Genomic DNA, 26224 nt, shown 5'->3' with positions numbered 1-26224 from the left:
CAGCCATTTGCTTCTGGGTAACTATTGCTGTCAATCTTGGCCCAGCAGCCATCAAACCATTCTCTTCAACCCCCTGCTGTGCAGCTGACATTTCCCTAGGGTTGCCAATCTCCAGGTGGGACCTGGAGATCTCCTGCTGTTACAATTGATCTCCAGATGACAGAGATCAGTTCCCCTGGAGAAAATGGCTGCTTTGGAGGGTAGACCCTATGACATTATACCTGCTGAGTCCTTCCGCGGCCCCCCCAATGCTGCCCTCCACAAAATCCACCCCCCAAATCTCCAGGTATTTCCCTCCTTAGAGCTGGCAACCCTACTTTCCCCTCAGTGCCTGTTGGTAGGCAACTAAGATTGGTCCTGTCACCTATTTTGGCCTTTGGGAGAAAACACATTGGGCCCAGTCCTGATAGGGTTGCCAACTCCAGATGGGAAAATCCTGGAGATTTGAGGGATGGAGCCTGAAGAGGGTGAGGTTTGAGGAGGGGTGGGACCTCAGGCAGGTACAATGCCATAGACTCCACCCTCCAAACTAGCCAGTCCCTCATGGGGAACCATTGTTGCCAATCTCCAGGTGAGGGCTGGAGACCACTCAGAATTACAACTGCTCTGCAGAAGGGAGGGCAGAAGTCAGCTGAAGTCAAAGGGAAAGATAATGGTAGGTTGATGGTTAGCTGGGAAGGAGATGGGGTTGCCAACTCCAGGCTGGCAAATTCCTGGGGATTTGAGGGGTGGAGCCTGGAGAGGGTGGGGTTTGAGGAGAGGTGGGACCTCAGACAGGTAGAATGCCATAGACTCCACCCTCCAAAGCAGCCATTTCATCCTGGGTAACAATTGTTGCCAGTCACCAGGTGATGGCTGGAGATCACTCAAAATTACAACTGCTCTTCAGGTAGCAAAGATCAGTTCCTCTGGAGAAAATAGTGGACTCTGTCATTATACCCTGCTGAGGTCACCACAGCAAATTGACACTGTTTGCCCAAAGCCGGAGCACTTTCCCAGAGCCTCTTTCTAGATCTCGTATTTATTTCCACAACGGGCCTTATTCCTAGTAAATATATATTTTGATACTACTTTATCTGATGTAACTTGACCCTTGCAGCATTATTGCCTAGATTGTGTAAAAAAAAATCGAATTCTGAAAACACTCTTCATCCAAGTCAACTTTTTATTTTGCCTTCATTGCAGTTGAATTCTCACGTAACTCTGTTTGTAAGATGGCATTTTCTTATATCTGAAGGATAGCTACGTACTTGATGGGCCATCTTCATTTTCTTCAATAACTCATCACTTTGCCTTTCCAGGGAACATATATCGCTCCATTACTGTACTCTGTGCTGTACGATGAATCTGAGTGGGAGAAACCACTTAAATTCTATCCGGAGCACTTCCTTGATTCTGAAGGAAAGTTTGTCAAGAGAGACGCCTTCCTGCCTTTCTCTGCAGGTAACTCAGTTTAAATTTATCACTGTGAGTTTAATTAACAGTTCATGCTCTCAAATCCACTTACTTAGAAGAATGCTGTCCCAGGTGGCCATTTCCCCAATATTCTTTCAAGGTTACCATTCTCCCCCATTCTGATGCTATGTACTTTAGTCTGCCTTAATGTCTATTTTTTTCTATTTATGGTAAATTACTTTGGCCATCATTCCATGGGGGAAATGGCACAAAGCTTTATAAACAGGTTTAATAAACAGGGCATCCCCATCCCATCTGCATTGTCGCAGGTCGGCGAGTGTGTGCTGGTGAGACCCTGGCCAGAATGGAGCTCTTCCTCTTCTTCGCGACTCTTCTGCAAAGATTCACTTTCCAGCCAGCCCCCGGGAAGTCTAAAGAAGACCTGGACCTGACCCCTGCAGCTGGGATAATAACGCATCCGATACCCTTCAATTTCTGTGCTTTGCCACGTTCTTAACATCCAACCACGCTTTGCTTCCCTCTGCACACCGTCCTCCTGTTTGGCGCCTTTTTGCCTAATAAGGACATTTCAGATTCAGCAGACCTGAACTGTGTCTTGTCACAAACCTTCGTGTTTAATATACCTATCTGTGGAACTCCTACAAGCTAGATCAGAAACATAACTTAGGCTGCGGTCACACGGAGCATTAGGCACACTAGAGGGATGGAAGATAGGTGGATTTTCCTGGCGCGATCTCACCGCCACATCTGGGAAGCATCGAGCTCCTGTGGCGAACCTGAGGCTTCTCACGGAAGATGCGCGGTAAAAAACTAGTAACTCGGAGGTACTAGTTTCCTGAAACTGCGGGGCAAGGGCGGGCATCTGATCGCGTTCCCGGTGATAGTTCCGGCGCCCGCCCATGTCCCCTCGGGAAAAGTTTTTTTTTCCAGTCCCCACGGATGCGCACAAGCACCCAAGGGAGCATGCGCACATTTGAGTTTAAAAAAAAGAAACCAACCCCGTTTGCCCCACACCCCGCTTCTTTGCCGCGCCACAGGACTGTGGAGTGATCGGCACCTCCCCCCTACCACAGGACCTCCATCGGTAGGTCTGCTCGAGCAACCGCACAGTTTTTAGCCCCGGGGCTAACAGCCATGTTTCCCCCCCCACATTTTCCTGCCTTAGTTCAAAATTTGGAATTCACTTCTTGAATTGGATGCTATATAGAGAAAACAACAAGAACGTTTCTGTGTCCGATATCTTGTATTGACACACTACAGATGTCTTTCAATCCCCAAAACAACCAAAGTGAGCTACAGAGATCATATCCTTCCAAGTGAGATCCTTCCAATGTTCCCAGCTATGTAGACAAACGAGGTATGAAACCTGCTTCAGAACCATGTAAGGCCACTCGGTCTTCTGACCCATTCTGCTAATTCTGGAGTTTGTTTGAGCAATTACACTGCCTCAAGTCAGAGAAGGATATGTAAAACAAAGACTACTGTTCACTGAAGAAGCAAATGCAACTGACTTCTTGGTGAAACAATTTTTGTGGTTGAGAAAGAGATGCGGAAAATGAAAGGTACTGGCTTTGATCCTGTGGGGTGTTTCTGCAGGCAGAAGGATTTCCTCCCAGAGAGCTCCAGACTGGCTTAGTAGAATAGTAAGATACAAACATTCTGAACATTCATTTATCTGTTTGCCTTGTAATCACACAGTTGCTTAGAGAAGAGAAGAGTGGATTTATACCCCGCCCTTCACTTGGAGTCTCAGAGCGGCTTACAAACTCCTTTCCCTTCCCCTCCCCACAACAGACACCCTGTGAGGTGGGTGGGGCTGAGAGAACTCTGACACAAACTGCCCTTTTTCAAGGACAGCTGTGCCAGAGCTTGTGACTGACCCAAGGTCACATCAGCAGGTGCAAGTGGAGGAGTGGGGAATCAAACCCGGTTCTCCCAGATTAGAGTCCGCACACTTAACCACTACACCAAACCAGCCTCGAGGCCATATCTCTCTTTCTCTTTCTAACATAGTCAGATTAATGACCCTTGTTAATAGTTGCGTACCTGCCGTTATGATTATCAAACGCTGTGCATATTAAAGTTGTCAACGTTAGTCATAATAAAAAATAATTTGCCAGTATACGACTTTGCCTTACTTACGTTCCTTTTATATCATACTAGAAAAAAGATCGCTGTAGGTTTATGTGGCTACTATATTGCCAACTGTTTACCAATTTCAGACAACAGCTCAGGACGTCCACTAAACAGGAGAAAGTTGGGGATCATCTCATTTAGGCTGGGCACAGCCTAAATCACCAGAGAACCTGTAAATAAATAAATACGTAAATATTGAATAGCATGGGAAACAGAATAGCTATCCCACTAGGTCCCGCATAGTCCAGACTCTAAGGGCCAAACAGCAGTCCACCAACATCTCCTTGTGAAACCTGTTGTCCAAATGAGAGCAGAACCATCCGTTTAGTGTTCCCAGTACTAAGTCCTCCCAGTCCTCCCTCCCAGCGAGTGGTTGGTGCCTGAGTTTGCCCTTACTATGTTGGGGAGTGCGGAGTCAAGTACTCATGAATGATACCTGATCTTAAGGGGGATGGCTCCTCCTGGAGTCTCACCCACCATGAAGAAGAAGAGGAGGAGGAGGAGGAGATTGGATTTATAACACGCCCTTCACTCGGAGTCTCAGAGCGGCTTACAAACTCCTTTCCCTTCCCCTCCCCACAACAGACACCCTGTGAGGTAGGTGGGGCTGAGAGAGTTCTTTCGAGGACTGTCCTTGAGAGAACTGCTCTGACAGAACTATGGCTTGCCCAAGGTCATCCAGCAGCTGCAAGTGGAGGAGTGGGGAATCAAACCCGGTTCTCCCAGATTAGAGTCAGCACACTTAACCACTACACCAAACTGGCTCTCTAATTAAGTTCTAATAAGCTGACCATTCATTCTTGATAGGAGAATTTCTTTGCGGCTCTAATGTGAGAGTGTCAAAAATAAAATTAAAAAAGCTTAGGAAAAGTAAACCTTTCTGGCTATGTGACTAGGTCTCTTTAGGGAAACCTTTTAAAAAAGAAGTCCTGTACCTATCTTGAAACCAGAAAACTAGCAGATTTAACGAAACCATTACACGTTTTAACTAAACTGAAACAATTAAGGTTTTACACTTCTTAAGAAACTATATTTCTGCTTAAGCTAACAGCATTTAGAATAAAGGATTCCCTTTTACCTCACAGCCATCCCCAGGTGATCTGTCATTCTACCCAAGGTAATTAACCCATTCTGTTTTTCGGGTTAAACCAAAAGGTCTAAAGGTAGAAGCAAAGGTCATCAGGAACCGCTAAGGAAGTCAAGTAGGGAACATTATACAGGTCATTTCAGGGCATTACAGAGTGGTGCCATTACAGGTGTTACATAGCATGGGTTAAAAATATAGAGGGGAAATCATTACCGCTAGGTTTCAGTGCTCCATCATTATAAAGCCTGAAAATTCCTACATGGCAATTTGTAATATCAGAATAATGTACACAGAATGTGCCTGGTGAAAGCTAAGAATATTTTACACAAAAATTGGCCAAGCATGACTGAGTTACAACGGTCGAAGTCTTCTGCTGTCTTTTCAGTCATGTTGCATTCACCACAAATGTACCTCAAGTTTCTCCTTTTTTCTGCTTAGACTGTATCAGAAATCAAATGGCTCTGTGAAGCGTGCTGTTGTGAAAATGGTGGTGCTTTCTCCTCTTTGTCTGCAACTTGAGAGGCAGGAGGACTCCTTGGATTCAGTCACTCAGAATTTTATCCCAGGTGGATGGGGGAGGGGAATTGCAGCCAGAAATAGGTCCGCCAAATTTGAAACAATTTGGAATAAATTAATAGATATTTTTTAAAAGGATGTGCAATATCAATAACAAAGATATAGGATGTTAACGATAAAATGAACCAACAATAACCCCCTTCTTTTAAACTTTTGTGCACATCACACAACTCCAGTGACTGAAGTCGCACTACAAAAAATGCACATCTCTCTCCCTTTCCATCTCAGATATAAAGACAGGTAGAAATGAAGCAAATGCTTTATATTTATTTCAAAATATTTTTCATGTATTCAATTAGAAAACAGTTCAGAAAGTCATGTTCAACTGTCAGAAACTTCTCAATAACCACAAGTTCGGTAATGAACCCAACTATTCACTGGCAACACTACTCTTTGGACTCAGTAGATAATTAACTAGCTTAGCCTTCCAGATAATATGGTGCGATGAACTTTCATTAAGGAGTCAAGAGAGTTTAGACCTGTCCTGTCATGTTTCCATTTGATGAATTAGACACCACCCATTCAAACACAGGGGTTTTATACATGCACACAGCAAACTGGAGAATATTTCTTATAAAAGGCATGGGTTGGATGATTGGTGGGAGCTTATGCTGGGCCAGGTCTATATAAAGAAAATTGTGCAGCTCACTTCAGGGGACAGAAACAGCCCTTGATCAGCATCCATTGCAAACTTCCCTGTAACCTCTACAAGCAACTTCTTGTTACCACGAAATGGATTGGATGGATCCTGTTTCTGTGTTGCTCCTACTTGCCCTCACACTTGCATTCGTTTGGAAAAGGAGTGATTTCTGGGAAAGCAGTGGCAAAAATCTCCCACCAGGACCACGCCCATTACCACTCATTGGAAACCTCCACCTCATGGATGTGAAGAGGCCTTACAGAACCATGATGAAGGTAACCTTCTTGCTCGTTTTGTTCTAGATCCCTGCCTTGTGTTGATCTCGTAGGGCAGAGAGACTTTGTTTCGCCATCACAAATGCGACCATTAATGTGAAGACATATGTTGCATAACTTGCTTCTGCATTAGTAAAATGTCCTTGTTATATGTTAGTACACTGGAAGTAATTATTGCTGTAACTGCACTCTGTTTAACTAAACCATTGCAGTGCCAAAAGCAAATCCATAGACCTCTACCAAGTTAAACCAAACCAAACATTCCTCAGACCCCCTTTTCCCAGAATTTAGAAGATAACAATCTGATCTATTCCTGGAGAATACATAATCCAGTTGAAAAAGAATACATATTTTATTTCTGTCCTAATGGAACATGATGAAATTTGAGTCTGAGGACAGGAAGCACCCGATTTATAATCATGAAAACATAGAAAGTTGCAATCATGGCTATGTTCGAGGTAGATCATGCACCAGTGAGTTAGCGTGGAATCTTGCTCAGGTCTGTTCTGTGGGTCTTACTGTGTTTTTAGGATTGCACTGATTGAGAGTGAAATTAAATCTTCATTGAGCCCCCAGTAGTTATACCTTGAGGAGTAATTTGGAATGCAGGGAAAGCTGTTGAGTTTATTATGCCAACAATTTCCTACAAGCTAAGGGAGAAGAGAGGAGCTGCGGTGGCTCAAGTGGTTAAGACGCTGAACTGCAGGCTGTGGAAGATCGGTAGTTCAGCAGTTCGAGACCCGAGTGTTCCGCATGACGGAGTGAGCTCCCGTCTCTAGTTCCAGCTCCTGCCAACCTAGCCGTTCGAAAGCAAGAAATTGCAAGTAGATAAATAGGTACCACTTCGGTGGGAAGGTAACAGCGTTCCGTGCACCTTGGTGTTTAGTCATGCCGGCCACATGACCACGGAAACGTCTTCGGACAGCGCTGGCTCTTCGGCTTTGAAACGGAGATGAGCACCGCAACCCTAGAGTCGGATTCGACTGGCTTTCGACCAAAGGGAAACCTTTACCTTTACCTTTTTAAGGGAGAAGAAAGGTGCTGGTGGAAAGGGCCCTCAAGTCACAGCCTGTGTTTCCAGGTGCTAGGGCCAAGAGCTATAGATGGGGAATGTCACATGATTGGATGCTCCTTTACATTTTTAAAAAACCTGCCTACAGATAGAAAACTTGCATCTCAGGGGGAAACGGCTCATCTTAGGTTAAGATATGTTGTATTGTAGTCTTGGTTCTCTGCGTTCTGTGTAAACCATATCTGCAGGATGATTCCTTCCTTTGGGAAAGGGCTGTGCCGGATGTACTGAATTGAACACACCAGTGTTTTCCTTTCCTGTTCAATAACAAAAACTGGGAAAACATTAGAGACCTACAAGCAGGAAGGCCAAGCTCCATACACATGCTCTGTCTTCCCCCTGTGCAAACACACACACCTCGTCCACTCATTCTCCATTGCAACCAGCAAGGTTTCAAAAGAACGGAATCTACTGCTCAGCTGCCAGGAAGGAGATCCCATTCATGTAAACTCCTTTGGGTGCCCATCGGAGAGAAAAGTGGCTACAAGCAGGAAGGCCAAGCTCCATACACATGCTCTGTCTTCCCCCTGTGCAAACACACACACCTCGTCCACTCATTCTCCATTGCAACCAGCAAGGTTTCAAAAGAACGGAATCTACTGCTCAGCTGCCAGGAAGGAGATCCCATTCATGCAAACTCCTTTGGGTGCCCATCGACAGGCCTTACTCCTAGTAAATAAATAAAATGAAATAAACTCTTCTGCACTTGGGAAACTAGATGTCAGGGAGAAGCAATCCAACTCGGTTTTCCCCCTGGCATGCTAGTTTTCTGTGCATGCTGTGTGCAAAATATCTCTGCTCAACTGGCTGGTGTGGCGTTATGCTCCTCAAATGTGGGGGAGGGGGGACAAGCTGAAAGACTTTGAGAGAAACTGACTTAAACCAGCAGCGGTGGCAAAAACATGTACAGCACTTAATATATGTTTACATTTTAAAACTTCTCCCCCGGAGACCATAATATGATCCGGAGCACAGTGGTTTTGTTTTTCAAAGCTATAAAGTACCTGTAAAAAAATATTAGCCTACTGTTACCTTTCTTGGTCGAATGTCTACCTGCTGCAAAACCATTTAAATGCCCCAAAATGCCTGGGTGTATTTGTATGTATTAAATGGGAGGGGGAAAGTATCCTGTCCTAATGCTTAACATATCACTCTAGCGCTGATTAGATCTGGGAGCTGTCAACTGCAGGGAGAAGAATGTTGTGTCCTTTTAACAGAGGCTGAATAGGATCTTGTTTACCTCCATGCAGTTACAAGCCTCAACAGCCATTTCCACACATCTCCAGGAATTTCCCAACCCAAAGCTGGCAACCCTAGCCTCTATTAAAGAATCATTTGTGGCATTTTTCGTGTGTGTGTGGACACGCGTGTGTTAGGGGTGCACACAAAAAAATCCCAGAGCCCAATCCAAGCATGGTATTCGGATCCAGGATTTTTCAGATATCCTAAATCTTTTTGGGTCCAATAGGCCTGAGAAGAAAATACTGGTTTAAAAAACAAGTCAGCCCAATCCTGGGTCTGGCTCAGCTTTTCCTGTAGTGTGGTTCAGACTATGCCACAGGAGAAGCTGTCCCCAGGATCTGCTTGTGGCAGGGAGGTCTCTCTGCCTGTCACACACAGACCTGGCTGGGAAGGCTTCTCCTGCAGTGTGGTTTAAACAGCACTGCAGGAGACACTGTCCCCAGGATCTGCTTTGCTGCAGGTAGCAGATTGAACCCTACGACACAGCACCTTCTGAGGCTGGCTTCTCCTGCAGCCTGGTTCAAACTGGGCTGCATGGGAAGCCAGCCCAAAGCTGAGCCGGTGGGAACAGTCTGCTCCCCCCATCACAGCTGATCCTTCGGCTGTCTTCTGCAGTCCCTTTAAGCTTTAAAGGGACTACAGTAGAATCCCAACAAAAAGCTGAGAGTCGGGAGCAGATTGCTGTTTTTTGATGTACTGGTAGTTCCTGGATATACCCACGATTTCCCTGGAATTTCCTCCTGGTTTTCCTGATAAAACCCGGATATATTCAGGAAGCCAAAATATACCCAAAATATACCAATAAGTTATTTTTCGGGTATATTTTCGGATCAGGTATACCCAAATGCACACCCCTGGTGCACATGTATATTTGGTGAACAATTTTTTTACCAAATGTGCCTAGTATTTCTGTTGACACCATCTGGCAACCCTAGTTGGATGATCGGAAGTATGTTTCTCATTTACCTTTCATTTCATTTCAGTTATCGAAGCAGTACGGCCCTGGCTTCAGCATCCAAATGGGAGTCCAGAAAATGGTCGTTCTGACAGGCTACAAGACTGTAAAGGAGGCTTTGGTGAACCAGGCAGATGCTTTTGTGGACAGGCCCATTATCCCAATATTTGAAGACTTTCAACATGGCCACGGTGAGGTCATTCTTTCTGAAGAGTAACTAGTCTTGCTTACATATGCAGAACTTACAGCCATGGAGAGTCTGTGCCAAACATTATCCTAGGAGCAATGTTCCCTCTAAGCTGTGGAGTCTTGTGAGCAAAAATTCTGCTTTGTGAGCTACTGGCATTAAAGTTGTGAGCAATAGATTTGGCTAGTGCATAGATTAGTCTGCTCTGGAGCCATCCTTCCTGAGCTAAGACAAAAATGTGTGAGCCAGAGGCTAAAAAACAGTGAGCTAGCTCACACCAACTCAGCTTAGAGGGAACACTGCCTAGGAGAGATACAAACTGGAGTTTTCCTACCTATAGAACTGGGCTCGCTTAAACTGTTTTAATACAAGCACTTATGTGCCCCCCCAACCCCGAGGGCAAAGAACAGCCCCAAGAAAGTGAGATCATGGAAACAGCATGAGGGAAAGGGTTGGAAAAACAGAGGCACCAACAACAGTGGCCGTGGATTCATACCTTCATCATATGAGGACTTTCCTCATTCTGCATATGATGAAACAAATCTTTAGCAGTGTGTCATGGAATTAGGGCCTGGATTGAGTCTCAGTCCTCTGTTAAACCTATGTGACTTTAATTTCTATGGTAATTAGCCTTTATAGTTGAATCCTTGGTTCTGTTTCCCAGGAGGCTTCAGGACTCTGCTAAGTGCTGTGGCCTTTGGGTACAGATAGCCCTGTACATGATTTTTGCCTCACATGACTTTTGCCTTCTGGGGATGTTTATTCAATACAGAGGTCAGGAGTCACTATCAAATTCTAGAATATCTGAAGCCAGCTTCCTGGGACTCTCTTAATCAACCTAGACTCTCTGAGTCAACCTAACTTAACCCAGCTTTCCTTGACCTTCCTGACCCCAGAGACAGAAAGAATGGGCTGAGCTTTGTCATGAACATCAGAGATGAATGTCAGAGGCTCGTCACAGAGTTGATTGACAGTTACATTCGCTCCTATGGTTGGAAAAGGGCATTTAATGTCTGGATTTAGTTTTGTTCCTGGTTGTTCTGACCAACCACCCTCTGTTATGGGTCTTGAGAATTTCGAATGCATGGGGAATCGGACACCACCCTTCCGTTATGGGTCTTGACAGAGCATCCAAGGATATCCTTTATAGAACTTTAAGTGCACTATTTATGTATAGTTGAATACGTTGAATATTGTATAGTTGTATGTATAGTTGAATACGTTGAATACATTGAATGTTGAAGTGCTACAAAAGTGTTTCCTGACGTAAGAGCGTGTAATAGAATAAACTGAGTTTTGGTATAGAACAACTGTCTCTCGATGCATTTGGGGAGCCTGCTTCTTTCCCTCCCCAAATGAACACAGTGGGGATGGGAGTGCATGAAAAGGTTCCTGCACCCCTATTTTCCCCAACACAGCACCCTTACAGTTCAAGCCCAGTTGCACAGGGTAGCCCAACCTCGTCAGATCTTGGAAGCTAAGCAGGGTTGGTCCTGGTTGGTACTTGGATGAGAGACCACCAAGGCAGTCCAGGGTTGCTACACAGAGGCAGGCAATGGCAAAACACCTCTGTTTGTCTCTTGCCTTCAAAACCCCATGGGGTTGTCATAAGATGGCTGTGACTGAATGACACTTTACACACAGACAGAGCACAATCTCCCATCCCTGAGCAATGAATAGGAAGGCTGCTTGCAGTGAGAAAGAAAAGGAAGGGGGAGATATATTGAAGATCACATCATGGGAAGAGGGACAGTCATGATGGAAGCGTGCTCTGTCCCTGGCCTTGCATAGAGGATGACTGCACAACCCTCAAGAACAGAGTAGATGAGGTGAAGCTGCAACCTGACTCATAAGCAGTTGTAGCTTCACCCTATCTCAGCACTAGGTTAGTGTAGTGGTTAAGAGCAGCAGGACTCTAATCTAGAGAACCTAGTTTGATTCCCCACTCCTCCAGTTCGGTGTAGTGGTTAAGTGTGCGGACTCTAATCTGGGAGAACCGGGTTTGATTCCCCACTCCTCCACTTGCACCTGCTGATGTGACCTTGGGTCAGTCACAAGCTCTGGCACAGCTCTCCTTGAAAAAGAGCAGTTTGTGTCAGAGTTCTCTCAGCCCCACCCACCTCACAGGGTGTCTGTTGTGGGGAGGGGAAGGGAAAGGAGTTTGTAAGCCGCTCTGCAGCCCTAGTAGGGTTACCTACAAATATGCCTGGTTATATGGATAGGAGCTCGTTCAGTTCTCAGGGACAAACAGTGGGACCGAGGAAACATTTTATTTCTTTCCTATATTTCTGTCCTGCTTTTGTTCATTGTTGAAAATGTTTTGCAATAAAACAAGAAACTTATCTCTCTCCTGCCCCCCGTTCCCAGTATTAGTCCCCATTAGTAGGTGAAACTTTTAGCTTCTCCAACCGGGCTGATGGGTCTTGTGTGGTCCAAGAGCCAAACAGTGAGGAACCATTGGCTGCTCTGCATATCAATATCATATTGTATATATTTATCTCCAGGTATTGTTCTTTCTAATGGTGAGAACTGGAAAGTGATGAGGCGGTTTGCGATAACCACGTTGAGGGACTACGGAATGGGCAAGAAGACCATAGAAGACAGAATTGTTGAGGAGTGCAGTTTCCTAATACAGAAGTTTGAATCTTTTGACGGTGAGTTTTGTGTAGTGGAGCAAATAATATCCAGTTCCGTTTGGCTGACGGCCTCTATATTTACAGTAACTGTAGGACAGGTAACTTGGCTATTGGAATATGGAATACTCAGCTAAGTTGTTTATAGGCCTTTAGGTAAAGGTAAAGGTTCCCTTGCTCGAAAGCCAGTCGAATCCGACTCTAGGGTTGCGGTGCTCATCTCCGTTTCAAAGCCAAAGAGCCAGCGCTGTCCGAAGACGTTTCCATGGTCATGTGGCCGGCATGACTAAACACCAAAGCGCACGGAACGCTGTTACCTTCCCACCGAAGTGGTACCTATTTATCTACTTGCAATTTCTTGCTTTCGAACTGCTAGGTTGGCATGAGCCTTTAGACAAGGGTAAAAAGGTAAAGGTAAAGGTTCCCTTGCTCGAAAGCCAGTCGAGTCCAACTCTAGGGTTGCGGTGCTCACCTCCGTTTCAAAGCCGAAGAGTCAGCGCTGTCCGAAGACTTCTCCGTGGTCATGTGACCGGCATGACTAAACACCAAGGCGCACGGAACGCTGTTACCTTCCCACCGAAGTGGTACCTATTTATCTACTTGCAATTTCTTGCTTTCGAACTGCTAGGTTGGCAGGAGCTGGAACTAGAGACGGGAGTTCGCTCCGTCATGCGGCACACTCGGGTCTCGAACTGCTGAACTACTGACCTTCCACAGCCTGCAGTTCAGCGTCTTAACCACTTGAGCCACCGCCGCTCCCTTAGGCAAGGGTAGTCCTGGCCTAGTTCTGTAGGTTCTTAGTAGGCCCTGCACTTCTGCAGACTACTAGGAGGGAGACTGAGAAGAGAAGCACCGAGTCCCCTCTACTCTCCTCCTTGCTCTGAGGCCTATTGGGATAGCCTCTAAATGAGGCAGTACACAACAGTGAGCTGGCATTTTATCTTTGCATTTGGGAGGCACTAAAATTCCCTGAGCCGTACTTCGATGTGGTCCAGTCTAGAATTCCCCCTCTGCACAGTGAAGAGCATTCTGTGTCAGCATAAATGGATGATAAATGCTAGATAAGCATATGCAAGCTAACGCATGAGGCTCAAGTGAGACTGAGGTTAATTCCATAAACATAATTATTTCATTGTAACATTTGTTCTATAGGAAAACCCTTTGAGACGACTACAATCATGAATGCCGCTGTTGCCAATATTATAGTGTCTATATTACTCGGCAAGAGATACAAATACGAAGATCCCACATTTATAAGATTACTGAACTTGGTCAATGAAAGCATCCGGCTCACGGGAAGTCCCTCAGTTGTGGTAAACCAGGGGTCATTTCGTAGAAAAAGAGGTGCAGGAGCTCATTACCATAACTCATTAGCATAACTTATTTGCATATGCCACACCCCCTGACATCACCAGAAGTGTGTCAGAAGGCAACACGCACCGCTCAGGCTCCACTGGATTGTTTTGGATTGCTAGCTATTGGGGGGGGGGACGTGTAGATCTGTCCTTGCAGAGGAGGGAGAACTTGTACCTGAATAAAACTTGGTCTTAAAGGGACAACTGGACTGTCTTGGACCGGGGGGCTGGGGGGAGCTCTGCAACTTACCTGGCTGCTTCTTGCTCTGACTGAGGGCTGCTGGGAGCAGGGGGTGGGGCTTGTTTCATGTGCCCGCCCCCTGGGCTCTTTACTGCCGGAGCTCCGCTCCTGTGCGCTCCTGCAGGAAATGACCTTTGTGGTAAACTATTTAAACTTTGGTTTAAAAATGGTCGAAATACCTGTACAAACAGTACAGGCAGGACTACGTACATATTCATGCCTTTAAAGAGCCCCTGCTCAAACTCAAGACTTCATCGCAGATCCAAAACTTGTTCTGAGAAACTTGCAACTTATTTGAAATGTTTAGGAAAATATATGGAACAGTCCTTTCAGAGCTGAGACACTTTAACTATTGCCAGGGCCTCAGGCAGCCCTTGTTGCTTGCTGCTGCTTGAAACAGTAGTGGGAGAAAGATTTTAAAAGATGTTGAATGTCGCACACAGGGTGATGTCACTTGTGGTTTTTCCTGGAAGTGATGTCATAGCATGTGCAATGGCAGCAACCCACCCCCATGTCCCCATTCCTTATTTCCCAGTGGTTTCAGAGCCTGGCTACCCTAACCACTGCAATACTTGGAAGCCAGCAGGAGGGATTGGGTGGTACAGTGTCACGGGAGATTTTCGAAACATCTTTGAGATTTCTGCCTCAACTGTAGGATTTGGGAATTTCTTGATCTTTTCCTTTCTCATATTTTATTCTTTCAGCTGTACAACATGTTTCCTGCTCTGGGTTTTCTTTCTGGTGGTCGCAAGACTATCCTTAAGTACAGGGATGAACTGTATGCCTTCATAGAGGCCACCTTCCTAGAACACCTTAAAGAACTCGACGTGAACGACCAGAGAAGCTTTATTGATGCTTTTCTAATCCAACAGCAAGAGGTAAATTATTTCGGCATTAGATTAACAGAAATGATTATGAACTTACATTTATCTTTATTAAATGAAATAAGTAACGAGTTGCTCTGCTGGGGCTCTGCTGGGCAGCCCAATTTAGAGTGGTCTGCCCAACAGAGCCAGCCAAGCAGCTGATCCTGTGGGGAAAGTTCTCCCTACAGGCTCATCTGGGGCTCTGCTGGGCAGCCCAGTTGAGACCAGACTGCCCAACAGAGCCCACCAATCAGCCAATCCTGTGGGGAGAGTTCTAAAGCTAAAAAAACCCAAAAAACCAGGAAGAGATGGGTTCTCAGCCGAATTTTATTAACAATACATTAATTTATTGGTGGACCCACTTACTAAAACATGCAACCAAGTATTAATTCATGGACAAATGCCTCAGACCTGGTCTGCGGCAAACACAATTGTTATACCAAAAAAGGAAAAGACCATATACCCTCCCAGAATCATACAGACTCATTTCTCTCTTGAACAAAGATGCTAAAATCTTTACAATCGTTTTAGCCAACCGTCTGAACAATTTTATTGCACTTTATATCTACACAGATCAAACAGGCTTCATGACACACAGAAGCATTACAGATAACATTAGGAAAACATGAACATCATAAATTATTGCAAAATCCACCATATAGAAACAATCATTTTAGACATTGATAAATTAGAAACCAATTATTTGAAATTTCTTTTATCATACATGGGATTTGGAGAGAACTTTCTTCAAGCAATTCAAATGCTATATGCTGGGCCAGAAGCACAAATCCAAACGAATGGATTAAGATCACAAGATTTTTTATTCAGTAGAGGAATGAGACAAGGTTGCCCTTTATCTCCGCTACTTTTCACCATCTCCATAGGACCCTTAGCAGAAGCAATCAGGAATAATACTCAAATTAGAGGAGTCATAATTAAAAATAAAGAAAATAAAGTTAGCCTCTTCACTGATTACTTAGTTGTCTACATTACCGAACCTAGCTCGTCAATCAAGGCATTAAAAGAAAAAATTGAAAAACACGGTAAGATATTAAGAGTTAACTATTAGATATTCTAAACCTGAGATTTACCCTATAGAGATATCAACTCATTCAATAAAATTTATATCTCAAAATTTTAAATACAAATGGGTACGTAAAACATGGAAATACTTGGGAATCAAAATTCCTTTAGACATAAAAGAACGATTGAAAATTAACCACAAAGAATTTATTCAAAACATCATGCTGTCTTTAAAGGATTGGGATAGATTAAAGTTATTGTGTCTTGAAAAAAAACAATATTATAAAAACTACTATTCCCCCACCCCAATTCCTGTTCTACTTCAGAGCACTTCCAATTTCAGTTTCTGAGAGGGATCTAAGAATCTGGCAAAAGAACCTCAGTGATTTCATATGGAGCTACAGAAAACCCAGAATATCTCACAACATTTTGATATACTCAAAAAAAGGGGGGGCTTGATCTTCCAGACCTAAAAAAGTTCTACAAAGCTACCCAACTATCCAACTTAATATCCCTATTAAACCATCCTGAAACTATTGTTTGGATATCCATAGAGCAAACATACATTGGTCATGAAAAGATGAGTGATATCTGTGCAAAACAACAGGATCAACTGCCCTAAATAAAATTAAATAAATATTTAAATACCACTTTATAAATTTTGCAGAAGGAGTGAAGGTCTTAGCCCCGGGTATATCACCTTGATTTTCCTTCCTGGGACAGACATGGTTTCCCCCCAAGGTAGAGAACCAGATTCTTTCAATATTTGGAGAACTTTTAATAAAACGAGACTAATTGGCACATTTAAAAATTGGAAGATAATCCAAAAAACACACCTGGAGAAAGATTTGCCATTCAAATTTCTGAGGTTCCATTATCTCCAAGTTCAACGTTTAAAAGAACACCCAGAAGTCAAAACAGGATTAAACAGAGAGCTAACAGCCTTCAAACAATTAATCAAAGGCGATTTTGGCAATTGCAAAGGACTACTTTCCAAGCTATATAAAATATTAAACTTTGATAAGGAATCAGTTTTCCCATACCAATCAAAATGGCAAAGAGACTGTCCCATTATGCTAACTGATTCCCAGTGGAAGTCTATCTGAAATTTGAAGACTCTCTTAACTAATTCACTAGATATCAAAATACTATCTTTCAAAATAATGATGAGATGGCATCTGACCCCCTCTAAACTAAACTCCTGTGTTGGAAACAATGCGGCGAAGTAGGTACATATATTCACTGCTGGTGGGACTGTAGCCTGGTCAAATCTTTTTGGAACAAACTATTAACTCAGACTGAACACATAACTGGATATGTCTGACAATGAGGATCCTGATTCTGCCATTCCACCCTTGTATAGCTTTTTAGCACTTTTTCAAATATTCACCTATGCCCACCATGAGTAAGTAGCATCTTAAACAGAGTATAGCCAAAGTTGCTTTAATTGTCAATATTGTTATGTTTGAAAACCCTCTTCATCAGAACTGTTTATTATCATTGATCTATGTTATCAAATACTGTTCATGTTCTTTCATTTTATGTATACACACGGGGGAGAAATAAAACATTTTTAAAAAAATATTCTTTTCGACTTTTGAGAGACAGAGATTGCAAGTGAAATCTCAGATTGTTACACTGCTCAAGGCATTGAGCCATAACATTTAATTGGACAAAGGAAAGGAATGCTTTCTCTCTTCTTATCGCTTAGGAAAAGAACAGGAACCAGAGCAATGGATTTTTCCATAATGAAAACCTAAAAGCTGTGGTGGAAAACCTATTAGGCGCGGGCATGGAGACCACTTCAACTACCTTGCGTTGGGGCCTGTTGCTAATGATGAAGTACCCTGAAATTCAGAGTAAGTCCTTTCCATTGCTTGGTTTCCATTATTCTTGAATATTTGGATTCCAGTTATGCATAGAGGTAAGAATGGAAAATAACGGAGACTGCTGTTGGATGTTACCTGAATGTGAGTGAACAAGAAGCACCTGTGAGTTATACTTCCCGCTTTTCCCCATCTGGTGTAATGTTGCAGAAGGGGTGGGTTGAATTCTCTTCCAAAGTTGCATCTGTTGTGCCCTTCCCCAAGTTCCCAATCATGTTCAGAGGGTGAGCATTCACCCTCACTCTCTCGCGGCCAAACTGGACATTACAATGGCCATGGAAAAGATGTTGGCATTTTAAAAAAATGGAAATCAGTTAAGGGGCAACGGGGGAACTTACCGAGGGGGGGGGTCCTAAGCAGCAATCCAGTAGCGTCCTTTCCAGTTTCTACCTGTGTGCGTATGGATAAACCACAGAGTTTTCCTCAAATGCCAGAGCAGCCCCAGCAACCCCCAGCAACGAACTGATATCACTGCGGGGCACACATCATTTCTAGGTGATGCTGATGTTCCTCACCCTATTTTGGCACATTCCCCCCCCCCTGCCAGACAGCTGAGTGGTGGTGGGAAGTGCCCACTGGGGGTGGAGGACCAGCAACTCTTATTATTATAATTACATTCCATTTGTATACCGCTCACCCCCTGAGGGCTCTGAGTGGTTCACATTGCATTATACAACACAAGCCAATCCTAACCTAGGGCCACATACACACAAGGGGGAGAGTGACTAGCCTACCGGGCACCCTTGTAGCGAGTCGTTGTCGTCTGCCGGAGCTCGTCCGACGACGTCCTCCTGGCACTGGTCTTTGATTGTTGTTGCGACTTCCTGGCTGTTGTGATTCCATCGGGCTTGGACCGAGCGCACGTCCGCGCATGCTCGCTGCCGGCCTCTGTCCAGTAGGCTCCGGCCTGCTGCGTCGCACCGCCTTCGTGCTTTGCCGGCCCAGCCTCCTTTCACTTGCTTTGCCTCGCCAGTCACCGCCATGTTTCTCCATCGCTGCCGCCGCTCACCGTTCACGCTGCCGCTACACCACAAGGGACGGGTGCCCCCCCCGCTCTATGAGCAGGTGCCCATTTGTCTATTTGGCCTTTAACGGGCTTTCGAGCCGCTGGGTGGGTGTATGTTAAATGGGAGGAAACATACTCTTTGTGTATGTTAACATACTCTTTGTGTATGTTAAATGGGAGGAAACATACTCTTTGTGTATGTTAACATACTCTTTGTGTATGTTAAATGGGAGGAAACATACTCTTTGTGTATGTTAACATACTCTTTGTGTATGTTAAATGGGAGGAAACATACTCTTTGTGTATGTTAACATACTCTTTGTGTATGTTAAATGGGAGGAAACATACTCTTTGTGTATGTTAACATACTCTTTGTGTATGTTAAATGGGAGGAAACATACTCTTTGTGTATGTTAACATACTCTTTGTGTATGTTAAATGGGAGGAAACATACTCTTTGTGTATGTTAACATACTCTTTGTGTATGTTAAATGGGAGGAAACATACTCTTTGTGTATGTTAACATACTCTTTGTGTATGTTAAATGGGAGGAAAACCCTACATGGGGAAAAATACTGTCAACTTACAGACAATGGCACGGTGTTATCTAACCGCGCTCAGGCACTGGGGCCTCAGGGGTTAATTGCTTTCTCAGAAGAACTCAGTTCACTGGTTTCCTCTTCAGGTTGTTTATTTTCTTAGCCAGAAGGGGGGGTGTCTCTGTGTGTGTGTGTGTGTGTGTGTGTGTGAATGTCTGTTTATGCTTCTTCAGTTCACTGGTTTCCTCTTCAGGTTGTTTATTTTCTTAGCCAGAAGGGGGGGGGTCTGTGTGTGTATGTGTGTGTGTGTGTGTGTGTGTGTGTGAATGTCTGTTTATGCTTCTGTAGGATCAGCTTAGAGTAGTCTACAGGCTTTGGGAAATGTATGATCTAAATGCCCACCCTGACCTCGGGTGCAGGGAATGTCTAGATAATGTAACGGCTAGTGGCAGGTGCGGGTATGGTCAGGCCTGAATCTTTGGCGGGCTGAATGTGAATATTGATTGGGTAGTTTGACCTAGGAGGAGATTTTCCCAAGCCCGGACAGGTTTAAATTAGACCGTCTCTTCAGGTCTGCTTGAATTGTTTTCCAAACTATTTCATAGTTACCTTGAAAAGGTGTTTCATTTTTCCTGGACACATTTATTCACAGATATCTGACTGAGTTAATAATCAAATCACAGCCAGTGACTGTTTTAATGTTTTCTTCTTGTTATGATAAAAAATTGGAAATCATTTTCATTTTTTCCCTATTGATTTTAAATCCAGAAAAACAATCAAACTTTACTATATGATCCATAACAGGTTGTATTGTGTTTTGTGGATTTAAAATTGTCAATACCACATCATCTGCATAGCTCTTTTATTTAAATTCTTCTCCATCAATTCTTAGTCCCCTGATGCTTTGATCTTGTCCGATTTTAGAAGCAAAAGTCTCCATTGCAAGAATAAAAAATAATGGTGACAAGGAGGATGCTTGTCATGTCCCCTTTTCTGTCTGAAAACCGTCAGTCAACATGCCATTAACTAAAGTTTTTTTGCATTTTGTTTCATATAAATCCCTTGAATCTAGCTCAGGAATCTAGGTCCGCAGTTGATATGCTGTAATACTTTTAACATAAATGTCCAGGACAGATTATCAAGCACTTTTTCTGCATCTAAGAACATAAAAGCTGCCTTCTCTTCTTTGTTTTGCACAAATTCCACTGCATCAATTACAAAACGAAGATTGTCTTTCATATAACTCTTTGGAACGAAACCTGTTTGATCTGGGTGAATTATATTTGTCATGCATTTCTTAAGTCTCTCTGCCTCTCTCTTGTGGCAAAAAGTTTGTAATCCACATTTAGCAGTGATATAGGTCTATACGATTGTGGTAACACTGGGCCATTTCCTTCCTTATGAATCAAAGTTATATGCGCCTCCTGCCAGGTTTGTGGTATGGTTTATTTTCTCACTTATTTGGTTCATCACTTTTTGCAGCGGCAATATGATTTGGACTCTTGTTTGTACCCTATTAAGCTCCCAAGCCAGGCATATGGAACTTTCCCTGCCCTACAGTTTCTACCCTTCCTCTGAAAAATTATTTGGGAGGTCACGATTTCACTCCTTTTTCCCCTCTTCACAGATGCCTTACACCTGATTGACTGTTCATCATTGCATTCCCGTGACCACAAAAACAATCTTTTAGTGGCCAAAAGTGGCAGCAAAAGTAGAGGAAGGGCTTCATAGGACATACAACAGAGTGTCTCATGTTGGTTGCCATATGTGAGAGACCAATCTAGACCCCCCAAAAAGGATACATATTGTGATTGTGAAGCAAAACAAGAAGAAACAACTCTGCTGTCCCTGCATCAGATCCCCAGGGAGAAATCACTACTCCCTGAAGTCTTCCGCTTAATGTCCTCCTTTCACAAATTCAAAACTTCCAAGAGGGCTCCACCCTCTTTCTCTCCCCTTCTCGAGGTCTGTATGATATCACAGTCCAAGGCTGGACAGGGAGGCCCCCTCCATCACCAGAACCCTGACTGCGGGCACTTTTTCAAGAGCAGAATCCAAGATCCATTCATACTGATTAAGATGGTCACAGTATTTTTAGGGAAGAATTCAAAATCTGAAACAGAAATTTAATTCATGGGGGGGGGGGATGTTCTGTTTTCTCAGAGAAAGTGCAAGAAGAAATAACAAAGGTAATCGGGTCCGCTCAGCCACGGATTGAGCACCGAGCAAAACTGCCCTACACAGATGCGGTGGTTCACGAGGTCCAGAGGTTTGCTAATATTCTCCCTACCAACCTGCCACATGCCACCACTGCAGACGTCACTCTTGGAGACTACTTCATCCCAAAGGTGATCGTTCTTTGTTTTACATTCATTGTTCAGCTGAATATGGCACAATAGTGAATTTTTACAGCCAACATTTAATTTCTTGGAATAGGAGAGCCAGTTAATGAAGTCCTTCTACGTCCCATAGATTTGTCTTACGGAAACAATGGGGATTTGTCTGACTCTGCCTGGATTGTAACAAATGAAGAAAAAGATAGCAACACCTATTCTGAATTTATGCATATTAACTTCTGAATGTGTGACTTTTTGAAATAATATATAAAAGTGGGAACCCGCAAGAAACTTGTGGGGAGAGAGCATTCTCCCATCTTTGCTTATTTCCTCCTCCCCCTTCATTGCCTTTCTTTCTCTCCCCAACCCAATACCCCCTTCTTTCTCTTTCTATCTCCCCCAAGCCAATCTCCCTTTCTTTTTCTCCTCCTCCCCCCACCAAGCCAATACCCCATTTTATTTTCTGTCTCCCCATGCCAATTTCCCCTTCTTTGTCTTTCTCCCAAGCCAATCCCCTTTATTCTCTCTCCTCCAAGCCAATCTCCCCTACTTTCTCTTTCTATTCATCTCTCCCTGACAAACCCCCTTCATTCTCTCCTCCACAAGTCAATACTGCCGTATTTCCATTTTCCCCAGCCAATTCCCCCTTCTTTCTCTCTCCCAAGCCAATCCCCCCCATATTTCCCTTTCTCTCCCCCAGCCAATCCCCCTTCTTTCTCTCCCCCAAAGCCAATATTTCCAATTCTCCTCCCAAGCCCATATTTCCCATTCTCTCCTCCTCCACAGCCAATCCTCCCTTCTGTCTCTAACTCCCCCCCTTCTTTTTTCCTGCCTTTGAGCTTGGCAGCTGTGTCAGTGGTGCCTGAGAGCTGCTTCAAGCCTGGAGCAGCTCCCGGTGGCAGCCAAACCAAAAGAAGCTCCTGGCATCTGCCACAGTGGCAGCAGCTCGGCCTGGATCTGCTCCCAGTGTTCCACACTGCTCGGGCTCAGAGCAGTTCCTGGCATTCCCTGATGCCATGTTTGGACCCAGAATGGCTCCACAGGAGCAGAAGAATCAGCCGGGCCTTCAAATGTAAGTTATATTGTCTGTGCATGCACGGACAATGCTTTTTATTTGGGGCAAGAATTTAACCCCCCTGAAGTATTTTTTTAAACGTTTCAGATTTTTCTGCAGCCCACGGAGTCCCTTGAGTCTGTAGAAAAACCTGTTGAGGGAGAGTGTGCTCTCTGTTTACAGAAATAAGTATCTGCACACAAAGGGGACTGCTGAGAATTAGATATATAGATTATTGTCCACTGAGGAAGGGCCTAGAGGCTGAAACATGTATGGTCGTATTCATTATTTGATATATTCATCAACTTTTTATGTGAAATCAACATCTTTGTATGTGAAATTACTACCGCTTATGTAAAGCTCAAGCTGATGTTTTATGCAGTCTGATATTCAGACCTTATGTTTTTAATCTTTGCCATTGTATACATCATACAATCTCTCTATATAATAATTGTCTTTTGGTAGTGGCACGTTGCTGAACATTCCACACGCTCCCAAATCAGTAAGCTCCCTGATGTGACACTCAGAAGCTGTCCCTATCCACTGGTTGCGTTGCCTGAGTCCTGCCTCCAACATTCTAATCAGTTTGCTGTTCCTCTCCCCCCATAGCCAGTTGGAACACAGAGGTCATTTGCATATGCGGCCTGGTTGGCCTTTGCCTCTAACAGTCTAAACAGTTTGCTGTTGCTGTTGGGAGTCACTGACCGTGTCCTGAGGTAAAATACATATCCCAATCTTCCCTTAAATGGTCACTGGAGTTGCAAGTCTTCCTGTGGGGCCTGGAGATCTCCCAGAAATCACCATGTTTCCCAGCCACAGCACATCATTTCCCCTAGAGAAAATTTCCCAGCTATTACAACTGATCTCCAGATGACCAAGATCAGTTCTCCTGGAGACAATGGCTACTTTGGACAGTGGACTGTATGGCATTATGCCCTACTGAAATCCCTTCACACCCCAAACCCTGCCCTCCCCAGGCTCTACCCCTCAAATCTACAGGTATTTCCCAACCCAGAGTTGGCAACCGTGTAATAGGCTATGGTACCACTTTCCAGACCCTTGGAACCCAGAAAGCATGGCACAGGAAGAGGTGCTTTTCTATCTTAGCTGCCACTGCATAGCCCCAAATTAACATAAGCCAACCTCCAGGCAGCACCTGGAGATCTCCTGCTATTAAAACTGATGTCCAGATGACCAAGATCAGTTCTCCTGGAGACAATGGCTACTTTGGGCCGTGGACTCTATGGCATGATACCCCGCTGAAGTCCCTCCACACCCCAAACCCTGCCCCCCTGGCTCTACCCCCCAAATCTACAGGTATTTCCCAACCCAGAGTTGGCAATCATCTAATTAGCTATGGAACCACTTTCCAAACCCTTGGAACCCAGAAAACATGGCATAGGAGGAAGTGCTTTTCTACCTTAGCTGACACTGCATAACAACCCCCTCCCCCCAAAAAAATAAGTCAGGGGTGGAGGGAACCATACCTGTTACCATGAGGCTGTCCTCCCATACTATCCACTTGGGGCAGCGAAATGACTTGAGACAGCCCTGCCTTATAGCTAAGCATAAGGAAAGAAACATGGCTTACCTCTGCCACCCCACCAGCCACAGCCGGAACACTCATCTGGAGCTTCCTTCTAGATCTCGTTGTATTTCTTCCCACAACGGGACATACTCCTAGTAAATACATATTTTGATACTATTGTGTTTGATGTAACTTGACCTTTGCAGTAGTATTGCCTGGATTGTGCCAAAAAAAAAAAATCAAATTCTGAAAAATCTGTCCATCCAAGTCAATTTTTTATTTTGCTTTCATTGCATTTGAATTCTCATGTAACTCTGTAAGGTGTCATTTTCTTTGTCTGAAGGATACCTATGTACTTGATGGGCCATCTTTATTTTCAATAACGCATTGCTTTGCCTTTTCAGGGAACACATATTGTTCCATTACTGTACTCTGTGCTGTATGATGAATCTGAGTGGGAGAAACCGCTTAAATTCTATCCTGAGCACTTCCTTGATTCCGAAGGAAAGTTCGTCAAGAGAGATGCCTTCCTGCCTTTCTCTGCAGGTAACTTTGTTTAGATTTATCACTGTGGGTTTAATTAACAGATCACGCTTCCAAATCCATTTACTTAGAAGAACACCGTCCCAGGTGGCCATTTCTCAAAAATTCTTTCAAGATTACCATTCTTCCTCAGTAACGTTAATCATTCTGATACTACGTACATTAGTCTGCTTTCATGTTTAATTTTTTCTATTTATGGTAAATTACTTTGGTCATCATTCCATGGGGAAAATGGTATAAAACTTTATAAACAAGTTGAAATAACAGGGCATCCCTGTCCCATCTGCATTGTCACAGGTCGGCGAGTGTGTGCTGGTGAGACCCTGGCCAGAATGGAGCTCTTCCTCTTCTTTGTGACTCTCCTGCAGAGATTCACTTTCCAGCCAGCCCCTGGGACGTTGGCAGAAGACCTGGACCTGACCCCTGCCATTGGCTTTACGTCGCCTCCGATGCCCTACCGTTTCTGTGCTTTGCCGCGTTCTTAACATCCCACCATGCTTCGCTTCCCTCCACACACCATCTTCCTCTTCTGCAACTTTTTGCCTAATAAGGACATTTCAGATTAATCAGAACTGGACTGTTTTGTCACAAAACTTTGTGTTTCATATACGTATCTGTGGAACCCCTACAAGCTAGATCAGAGACATAACTTAGTTCAAAATGTAGACTTCACTTCTTGAATTGGTTGCTGTGTAGCGAAAGCAACAACAATCCCCAAAAGCACCAAAGTGAGTTACAGCGATCGTATCCTTCCAAGTGAAATCCTTCTAATGGTGCCAGGCAGGGCTATTTTTGGGCAGGAACGCACAGGAACGGAGTTCCGTCTGGCTCCCAAGTTGGCCACACCCAGCAGGAACTCATTAGCATAATAGGCCACACCCAACAGCAGAAACACATTAGGATTGGCTACATTAGGGGTGTGTGGCCTAACATGCAAAGGAGTTCCTGCTACAAAAAAAGCCCTGGGTTTTGACAACAAACAAGGTAAACAGAATAACAAGCAAAAGGTGGGTGTGGCTGGATGACCACACTTCTGGTAACATGGGGGTGTGGTCTAATGTGCTACTGAACTGTGCTATCAGGGGTGTGGACTAATATGCTAATGAGTTCCTGTTGTTGGGTGTGGCCTATTATGCTACTGAGTTCCTGCTGGGCTTTTTCTACAAAAAGAGCCCTGGGGCCCAGGGATGAAGACAAAAGAAGTATTATTAGTGTTGGATGTTATACATGAAACCTGCTTCACAAACATGAAAGGCCACTTGGTTTTCTGACCCATTCTGCTAATTCTGGAGTTTGAGGAGTTGCACTGCCTCAAGTCAAAGAAGGATATCTAAAACAACTGTTCACTGAATGAGTAAGCAAACTCAACTGATTTCTTGGTGAAACAATTTTTGTGGTTGAGAAAGAAACATGGAAAATGAAAGGTACTGGCTTTGATCCAGTGGGGTGTTTCTGCAGCGAGAAGGAGTGCCTCCCAGAGAGCTCCGGACTGGCTTAGTAGAACATTCTGAACATTCATTGATCCTTGCAATCACACAGTTGCTTAGTCACCATCATCAATGGCACATCTCTCTCTTCCTTCTTTCTATTATTTTCATATGTATTATTTATGTATTATTTTCATCCAT

General features: G+C 44.1%; 2 protein-coding genes across 2 annotated transcripts in view; both read left to right on the top strand.

Moving 5' to 3' along the window:
- The window catches only part of LOC107112851 (cytochrome P450 2K4-like), a 25247-nt gene extending 23335 nt beyond the window's left edge, over positions 1 to 1912 (top strand). Inside the window, 2 exon segments of the mRNA XM_015414049.1 lie at positions 1302 to 1443; positions 1725 to 1912. Of these exon segments, the coding sequence (XP_015269535.1) occupies positions 1302 to 1443; positions 1725 to 1912 (330 nt within the window).
- Positions 1913 to 5947: 4035 nt separating this feature from the next.
- On the top strand, positions 5948 to 25081 carry LOC107112852 (cytochrome P450 2K1-like). The gene is made up of 9 exons (XM_015414051.1): positions 5948 to 6130; positions 9428 to 9590; positions 12091 to 12240; positions 13372 to 13532; positions 14520 to 14693; positions 17416 to 17563; positions 21299 to 21483; positions 24458 to 24599; positions 24894 to 25081. Exons 1-9 carry the CDS (start codon positions 5948 to 5950, stop codon positions 25079 to 25081), a joined length of 1494 nt encoding a protein of 497 aa, XP_015269537.1.
- The last annotated feature ends 1143 nt before the right edge of the window (positions 25082 to 26224 follow it).

This window comes from Gekko japonicus, unplaced genomic scaffold, assembly GCF_001447785.1.
Source record: "Gekko japonicus isolate JY-2015 unplaced genomic scaffold, Gekko_japonicus_V1.1 scaffold3091, whole genome shotgun sequence".
Lineage (NCBI taxonomy): Eukaryota > Metazoa > Chordata > Lepidosauria > Squamata > Gekkonidae > Gekko > Gekko japonicus.
Note: the sequence above shows the minus strand (reverse complement) of the source record. Positions and strands in the feature narration are given on the sequence as shown.